We start from the raw sequence: 9,890 nt of genomic DNA on the forward strand, positions 1-9,890 counted from the left end.
AAAGAGTAAAGAAAGAAGAACACCGTGGTATTCAAGTTGATCATTGGATCACTTGAGAGGAGTTAAGTGCAACTCTCGTCCATTGGGACGCCACAACGTGGAATAGGCAAGTGTTATACTTGGCCGAACCACGGGATAAATCCTCGTGTCTCTTGTGCTTGTTCTCATTGTGTCTATTGTGTTTCACAAGAGCTCTCCTTTAGCCACTTGATTTCATTATGCTAACTCTTAATCAAGTTTTGTGGCTTTAAGTTTTAAGTTTTTACAGGATCACCTATTCACCCCCCCTCTAGGTGCTCTCAAGTACGACGATTCCTATACTCAAGTTAAATAAAATATAATTAAGTAAACTCCTTGAGTCATTGGTGTCTCAAGTGTAATTTCTCCATGGTGTTGCTTCATAAGGATCACAAACATCTTTGTCTCACCTTTTGAAGCAAACACAAATCGAGCATGTGATTTGTGCCATTTCACCATATATGAGTTCAAATCATGGCTTCAAGTCACCTTACTGATGCATCAACATGTTGTAACTCTTGCTGATTAGTTCATCGACTTAGTGTAAGTACTCTCTTCTTCACCTTAGCCATGGTACCTCGGTCTACAAGCCGTCGCTTGGCCTTCACCTTCGCTTAGTTCCTCGAAGCCCTTTCCTTGCTATCTTCACCCTATCAAGCCATTCTTGAGTCACATTCTATTGAGCATCCATTTAGAGAATCATTTCTTCAATATTGGTGAACGTTGCTTGAATGTCATCTAGATATAACCGGTAAGATAAATCAAGCTCTAGTTTGATTCTCATATATTCATATATGGACTAATAGTAATATGGTCAAGCCAATTCACGATTCCTCATATCTTATTCACTTTGGCTTGACCAATCCTCTTAATCACTTCATCCTCTATTATGATCATATTTATGCATAGTGATATCTCAGGACTTGTCCATATATTCAAACCAATATAGAGACCATATTATATCCATTTGCATTGTCTCATTGGTTATTTGACCTCGTGTTGAACCTTGTTCACTAATCATTATACACTATTCAAATATGTTCATCATACTGAATTTCCTGTTCAACACTTAGCAAACTTGTTAGACCTTTAAATGTGTTGTTATCCAAATCACCAAAACTCAAAAAAGGGATGAATGCACTTTCAGAAACAAAAGTGGTAGAGAAAGCGCAAGGCACCTCCTCTTGGTTGTATTACTCAAGAATTAAACCACCCCCTGAATTTGTTGTGATGTCTACTATATTTAAAAATCCTGAGTCTTTTCGAGTATGGCATGAAAGGCTAGGACACCTTGGATTAAGGATGATGTGGAACATCATAACTAGCTCTATTGGCCATGGCATGAAAACCACACAAATTCCTAAAGACTTCCTATGCGTCTCTTGTGCTAAAGGAAAACTGATAACTAAGCCCTCTTACCTGAAAGTAAAGGTTGAGTCCTCGAGTTTCCTGGAGAGACTTCAGGGTGATATCTGTGGTCCAATCAACCCCCTATCGGGGCCCTTCAGATATTTTATGGTTCTTATAGATGCTTCTACTAAGTGGAGCCACGTGTGCCTGTTGTCCACGCGGAACCACGCATTTGCAAAATTTATTGCCCAAATTATCCGTTTGCGTGCGAGCTTCCCGGAGAACCGCATTCAATCAATCAGGATGGATAATGCCGGAGAGTTTACCTCAAAGGCCTTTAATGACTATTGTCTTGCTTTGGGCATAAATGTAGAGCATTTTGTACCACATGTCCATACACAGAATGGACTTGCTGAGTCATTAATTAAAAGAATAAAATTCATAGCCAGGCCACTTCTACAAGATAGGAAACTTCCAACCAGATGTTGGGGACACGCAGTTTTGCACGTTGCGGCCTTAATCCAATATAGAACATCTGCTTACCACTCTGCTTCTCCCCACCAGTTAACGCGTGGTCAACAACCAGTGGTTTCCCATCTGCGAAAATTCGGTTGTGCTGTATACGTGCCGATATCACCACCCCAGCGTACATCTATGGGACCTCACCGGAAGTTGGGGATCTATGTTGGTTATGAATCTCCGTCCATAATCAAATATTTAGAGCCTAGAACTGGGGATCTGTTCACGGCTCGGTACGCTGATAGCATCTTCGATGAAGAGCATTTCCCGGCTTTAGGGGGAGGATTGTACCTTAATAATAAAGAATGCCGAGAAATAGAATGGAGTGCTAGTAGCATCCAATCGCTTGACCCACGCACTAGAGAAACCAAACTTGAAGTTCAACGAATAATACACCTGCAAAACTTAGCAAATAATCTGCCAGATGCCTTTACTGATATAAGAGGAGTGTCAAAGTCGCATATTCCTGCGGCAAATGCACCAGAGAGAGTGGAGATACCTCTGCAGGGTATGGACTCTACTCGTACTCCCCATCCTAGAAAAAGGGGGAGAAAACCGGATGATTCAGTATTAGCTAAGCGGGGACGCCTGCACCAGCAAGTTACTGAAGAGAATGCAACACGCTTCCTTTCAGATTTTCCAGCAGTAACACACCTTGAAGGTGAACGTCCTAGTGCAAATGTGCGCACAAATAAAAGCACAAGGACTTCGGAACAACCGGTTTCAAATAACTTGGGAAATCACAATAAACCGGATGATTCAGTTGAAGAAATTGCCATAAACTATGTTGAGACGGGAGAGTTATATAACCGAAAGACTACAATTGTCGACACTGATTTCGTCTCTATGATCGTTGTTGTGATTGCTAAGGATCCTGAACCAAAGTCCATGGTAGAGTGCCAGAAGCACTCAGATTGGGTCAAATGGAAAGAAGCAATAGAGACGGAATTGCTCTCGCTTTCAAAGAGGCAAGCATTTGGGCCTGTCGCCCGCACGCCCCCCAATGTTACCCCAGTCGGGTTCAGATAGGTGTTCGTCCGAAAGAGAGACGCGAACAACGTGGTGGTGAGATACAAAGCGAGACTTGTAGCACAAGGGTTCACGCAGAGACCCAGCATCGATTACAATGAAACTTACTCCCCGATAATGAGTGGCACAACGTTCCGATATTTGATATCACTGGCAGCAGGTTTAAACTTAAAAATGCAGATGATGGATGTAGTGACCGCATACTTGTATGGGTCATTGGATTTGGAAATCTATATGAAGGTCCCGGATGGGCTGAGAGTTCCGGATGCCAAGTCAAATCGCAACATGTACAACGTTAAGTTGTAGAGGGCGCTGTATGGGCTTAAACAATTTGGGCGGATGTGGTACAATCGACTCAGTGAATTCCTCTTGAAGAAGGGATACATAAATAATCCAGGTTCTCCTTGTGTATTCATTAGAAAATCCCAGAAGGGTTTTTGCATAGTTTCGGTCTATGTTGATGACTTGAATATCATTGTATATGCTGAGGATATTGAGGAGGTCAGCGCCTACCTCAAGACAAAGTTTGAAATGAAAGACTTGGGAGAAACCAAGTTTTGCTTGGGCCTGCAGATCGAGCATCTCCCAGAAGGAATATTTGTACACCAGTCAGCCTATTGTAAAAAGGTCCTTGAGAGATTTAATATGATTAAAGCTCACCCTTTAAAGACCCTAATGGTCGTGAGATCCCTTGAAATGGATACCGACCTATTTAGATCGAAGAGTGATGATGAGAAATCGTTGGGACCTGAAGTTCCTTACCTTAGCGCTATTGGAGCACTGATGTACCTTGCGAATTGCACCAGGCTTGATATTGCATTCGCGGTAAATCTACTAGCTAGATACAGTACAGACCCAACCAGAAGACATTGGGTAGGTGTTAAGACTATACTTAGATACCTCAAAGGCACTCAAGATCTTGGCCTGTTTTTTCCGAAGAATCAGGACCAGACTATGGTGGGCTATGCTGATGCTGGATATCAGTCAGATCCCCATAATGGTATATCTCAGACTGGCTTTGTATTTCTATGTGGTGGCACCGCTGTATCCTGGAGATCATGCAAACAGACATTAGTAACGACGTCTACTAACCACTCAGAAATAATCTCACTATATAAAGTCGCACGAGAATGTGCTTGGCTACGACGGATGACTAACTACATCCAGAAGTCATGTGGTTATAACACCGCAAATACCCCCACCATTATCTATGAAGATAATGTTGCATGTGTTGCACAAATGGAAACATGCTATATTAAGAGCAATATGACTAAGTATATATGTCCTAAGTATTTTTATCCTCATGAACTCCAGAACGAGGGTGAGGTAAAAATCCTGCAAGCCAAGTCTTGTGATAATCTGGCTCATTTATTCACTAAATCCTTACCTGCAGTCACATTCAGAAAATGTGTACGAGGTATAGGGATGAGGCATTTGAGAGACCTGCAGGGTTCAGGGGGAGATCACCTCTGAACTTCAGCCCTTACAATTCGACCTGAAGATCGTATATTATACACCTTGAAGGTTATAGTTGTCCTGAAGACACCCGTTGTACTCTTTTTCCCATTGTGAGTTTTTCTGAAGTTTCTCACATATGGTTTTTAACGAGGCAACAAGTGCAATATATCGAGTGGAACTATGCTCTCTTTCTCCATTTTTTCTCACTGGGTTTTTCGGAGTTTTGATGAGACATAAGTCGTCACGTTATTCGCCCAAGGTCAAGTGTTAAGAAACCCTAAAAGAGGTTTAATGGGCTAATACCGAAACTGCCCTCAGTGGGTTTACATGTTATATATGTATCCATATCCCTCATAATAAAGATAGACAGATAGAGATTTGATCCACTGTGTCTTTTGTTCCTCTGTGTGTTCGGTTGCTGGGAAGGGAACATGCTTCTACAACTTCTCACGTCCCTACTGCTCTTGGGAGGGTTCGGAGTCTAGATCAAAGATCTACGACGACTATGTTGTTTAAACACGTTGTCTTAAACGACCATAGGACCCGAGCCTCCATAAAGAAGTCGCCGATGTGAGTCGTGGCCTCGTGGGCAGTGGCAACCTAGGATTTGAATCTAGAGTAGTTAGAAATAAAACTTTAACATATACAATAGTGTATAATCTGGCACCACGTATATATAATTTTCATCGATCTGGTACATAATAAAAATAACTAAAATATTTCATAATACTTTTAAATCATTAAATTAGACTAAACGTTAAGTGATAGTTTGTTTTTTAGACTAAATTTTAGGGTAGTCGGTCGGAGGCCTCCGCCCCTGGTCGTGGTGGTGCGGCCTTAGGGGGTGTTTGGTTTCTAGGGACTAATGTTTAGTCCCTTCATTTTATTCCTTTTTAGTGTATAAATTGTTAAATATGGAAACTAAAATAAAGTTTTAGTTTCTATATTTGGTAATTTTAGAACTAAAATGGAATAAAATCTAGGGACTAAATATTAGTCCCTATAAACCAAACACCCCCTTAGTCGTGATTCGTGATTCGTGAGGGGACAGGACAGGAGGCGAGAAAAGAGGCCGGGGACCGGGGTGGCGAATGGCGATGACCGGGTCCGTCCAGTCGCGGCGCGCCCGCCACGTCATCCTCCCGCCGATCGTTCTCATCCACTCTTCCGCTGCTTTTCCTTTCTCCTTTCTCCTCTCTCCTCTCTCCCCTTTCCTCTCCCCAAGCAGGCGGGGCGAGCGAGCCCAGCAGGCGTCTCTCCTCTCGTCCATCCGTTTCCTCCTCCCCCTGCTTCCCGGCTCGCCTCCCTCCCCTCCCTGTGCGCCTCTTTTCATGCGCGAGGAGGGACCGTGGGGACCACCACCACCAGCACCACCACCTCCATCCGTGCGCCTCTCGCTCTCGCTGGTGGTGCTCCTCCTCCTCCTCCTGCTCCCGGGGCGGGCGGCCTCCTTTTCCACCTCCTGCTGGTGCCAGGGCCGGGAGGGCGTCGCGGAGGTGGCGCGCATGGGGCTCGCCGGGGACGGGTCGGCGGACACCGCCCACCTCAGGTTTTCCTCCCTCCTCCCTTCTCCTTCCTCTTTCACCTCCCGCTTTCCCTTTCGCCCCCATCCATCTGGTTGACTTCGCCGTGGGGAACGAGAGGCTAGCTTCTCAGGAGGCTATGACGCCTCGTAGCCGAGATCCATGGCAGCGGGGACGAATTATACTCCTCTATCTGCTGCGCCGTGGCCGTGGATTCGGGACACTGGAATTATTAGGCACCGGGCTTGGGCGCGACAGGCCCAGCCTTTCAGTTGGATCTGCCCAATTGTTAATGTTTGATCATGTTGGCCATGAGGGTCGAACGATGGCGGGTTACTGATCAGATCGTTCGGGAGCTCTCTTCTGCCTCGTCGCACGATTGGATTTTAGGACTATTATTCCGGTGTCACTTTTTTTACTTTTGCGTGCCAAGCATCAGGATCTATTAAGATTTTGGTCATACATGGCTGATCTAATGTCCACTATTAAACCGAACCTCGTGTCTTTTTAACTGACGATTTTACAGGATTTGTTGTGCAAGTTAACCATATCCGCAGGCCTTGCCGATGTATTGGCTCATTGAATGTCCCCCTTGCAAACAAGACATTCCTCGCATCATTGCTCTTTGAATACTAAGTGCTACGTACAAGTCCTCACTAGCTAGATGTGTTTTCTGCGTGCAGGTCTGTCTACATTTGATTTGGTGGCCAATTGTTGACAAGCTTGTGTTTGTTTTCTAGTCTAACATAACTTGTGTGTTATACTCATGTGTTAGATGGTATTCCAAGCTAACTACAAAGAAATAAAGACTAAAGAGTGTCTGTTACTCTGGTGAACTTTATGGAAGTTAGATGTTGAATTTTCTTTTTCGTCCGAAATATAAAGCATACAAAACTCCATAGCAGCTCAATCAGTTTATTAATGTCATAGGAAATTCCTTGTACTGATTTTCTGTCTTGTATATAACACTAACAGTGTGCAGTGTCACATAATCCGAATTCACACTTGTTTGACAGAACGTTACCCTTGCAGTAATAATGAAAATGGGCGGTTCATTTATGGAGTTGCGAGTTCTCCTGGTAAAAGAGCATCGATGGAGGACTTCTATGAGGCAAGAATAGACGACGTTGATGGAGAGAAAATTGGAATGTTCGGTGTATATGATGGTATGTATTCGCTAGCGACATCTGAAGTGATATCAATTCCCGCGGTTTTCCTAATGCCACCACTCTCTGATGAAGTTGGTAGTTTGAGTTGTAAGGTTGAGGGCATGGTTTTCTGTTTCTGTAGGTCATGGAGGAGTCCGAGCAGCTGAGTATGTTAAGCAGCACCTTTTCAGCAATTTAATCAAACACCCAAAGTTCATCACTGATACCAAGGCTGCTATCGGTACTTTCATATTAGCTTAACTATTGTAGACTTTTGACTTGTACACTGAGATATGGTGATCTTGATACCCTTGTATTATTTTTGCTGCAGCCGAAACTTACAACCTCACAGATTCAGAATTTCTGAAAGCTGATAGCTGTCAAACTCGAGATGCTGGCTCAACTGCCTCAACAGCTATTATTGTAGGTGACCGTTTGCTTGTTGCAAATGTTGGAGATTCTAGAGCCGTTATTTCTAAAGGAGGACAAGGTAAGTTTCTCGTTGGTAACATGACATATCTCAATGTCTTTTCCTATACTTCCACATGTATCGGAAACTTTCAAATTATTATATGCTGTGTATTTTCCTGGACGAGTATTTCCTTGTGACGAATGGATAAACTGAATATCAGGATTCCAAGCTAACCACGTTCCACTTGTATTCGATATTTTTTGTTATGTTTTCCCCATCTCGGAGCTGCAGCGATTGCGGTTTCAAGGGATCACAAACCTGATCAGACAGATGAGAGACAAAGAATTGAGGACGCAGGGGGCTTTGTTATGTGGGCTGGTAGTGATTCCTCTGATTCTATCTATAAAAAGAAACTATCTTATCTTAATATGTGCCATTACTGTTGCTTCTACTGCTTGATTTTTCGAAATTTGTAGGGACATGGCGAGTGGGTGGTGTTCTTGCTGTCTCTCGCGCATTTGGTGATAAACTCTTGAAGCAGTATGTTGTCGCTGACCCTGAAATCAAGGTTTGTCATGCACTTATGTTTTATTACGGATTGTCGGGATAGTTTTTCAGACCTATCATGGTTTGAGGGAATATGGTGGGGTTGTAAACTTGTAATAAGTGCCTAAAAATGGGGATTCCATCATTTAGCAATGTCATACATCACCCACACCCCCTGTAGCCATCTGAAAACGATTTTTGCTGTTACAATCAGGAGGAGGTGGTCGACAGCTCCCTTGAATTCCTCATCCTTGCTAGTGATGGACTCTGGGATGTTGTCACTAATGAGGTACCTACAGATATTGCTAAATATATTCATTCAGTGCAATTGGTCTGTCTGTCACTCTTACCTGACGTTATGTATTTTTCCAGGAAGCTGTTGCCATGGTCAAGCCTATTCAGGACCCCCAGGAAGCAGCAAACAAGCTTCTCGAAGAAGCGTCCCGAAGGGGAAGCTCTGATAACATCACCGTTGTCATCGTCCGCTTCCTATATGGAACTACCGGTGATAAATCAGGCGCAGACAAAGAGACCACCAATGACCAAAACTCCTAATTACCTCCTGTAGGGATCCCTCATGCGTGTGTTTTCTTCTGGCTGTTGTATCTGATGCTCAAAGTAGATGCTCCGTGTGTCTTCCGCTGCTGTTCCGCAAGGAAACTGACTCCCCCGACCGTCGTCGTGATGCTGCCCGCTCATGCTCCTAGACGGGAATGACTGCCGCAGAATGACGAATAGGGCTGGTGTGTGTTACAGTATGGTCCTTTACCCCTCCTTTCCATTAAGCTCTGTGATGTAGCTGTCCGTGCTGTTGATTCATGAGATCATGCTAGAGATTTTTCCTGGCAGTGCGTGTAAAACTGTCGAACTATTTGAACGAAAGTTGTACACTGCAGTATGTAACAATCTCCTAGATCCGCCTTTTGTGGCGTCCTGCTGTCATGCACCTGAATGCTACCAAGCCGGGACGGAGGTGAGCTATCGGTTTACTCGGTGTACAGAAACGGGAAGGTCGAATTTTTACAGAGCAAGTGCGTGGATTATCATATTAATGTGCAAATAAACTGTTACATATATGAAATTTGGACCAAACAGGAATGAATAATCACAATTAGGAAGATTCGAATGTATGTAAGTTAAAGAAAGGCCAGTCTTTGACCCATGCTAAAAAAACACCATGCCTCTAGGACCAGTATGGAAGTTAAAGAAAGGTCAATCTTCATATGATATCGGATGAACTTTAATCATCTTGTGTGCCACCCTCTGAAAAAATAATATATGCTTCTACAATTTACATTGTCTTCATGACCGAGAGCATCGACACAATATGCAGATAATTTATGCGACACAATGAGAGGAGTAGAAGCTGGCTTACAGTTGTTGACACATTTTAGGATATCACGAGCATACTTCTTTTGTGACAAAACTAAACCATCATAGACCTTCTTAACTTTAATTCCAAAAAATAATGAAGATCTCTAAGATCTTTTAATGCAAAACTCTCTATTAAATCTTTAAGCAATGCAGAAACTGTTTCACTAGATGAACTTATAACTATGATATCATTATATATATATATATATATGCTAATATATGTATAGTTTATGTATTAGAAGCCCTAGGCTTTTATAACTAGAGGGAGCTCTGGTCATACCATTCGGTCTGGCTGACCTGTGTTGTGCGTGGCGGAGGTCCAAACCTCTGGAGGCCCAGCTGGGCAAGCCCGAGTGCTAGCCCAATTCACCCCCAGGTCACACCAAATTGCCAACCGCCCTCATTCCAAACCCTAGCCGTCGCCAGCCTTGGAGCTCTCGGACGCGGCGGCTCCTCCTCCACTCCCCCTCGACTCCATCCCCGACGCGGCGGCTCCATCCCCGACGCGGCTTA

General features: G+C 43.7%; 1 protein-coding gene across 1 annotated transcript; it reads left to right on the forward strand.

Annotated features, from left to right (window-relative positions):
* Positions 1 to 5,538: 5,538 nt before the first annotated feature.
* On the forward strand, positions 5,539 to 8,909 carry LOC542153 (probable protein phosphatase 2C 45). Its single transcript, NM_001319767.1, is given in 8 exon segments — positions 5,539 to 5,923; positions 6,930 to 7,063; positions 7,188 to 7,286; positions 7,377 to 7,535; positions 7,749 to 7,835; positions 7,934 to 8,025; positions 8,218 to 8,292; positions 8,376 to 8,909. Coding segments are annotated over 8 exon segments (1,047 nt in total). The 5' UTR covers positions 5,539 to 5,705; the 3' UTR covers positions 8,559 to 8,909.
* Positions 8,910 to 9,890: the final 981 nt, after the last annotated feature.

The sequence above is a fragment of the Zea mays genome, chromosome 5 (genome assembly GCF_902167145.1).
Source record: "Zea mays cultivar B73 chromosome 5, Zm-B73-REFERENCE-NAM-5.0, whole genome shotgun sequence".
Taxonomy (NCBI): domain Eukaryota; kingdom Viridiplantae; phylum Streptophyta; class Magnoliopsida; order Poales; family Poaceae; genus Zea; species Zea mays.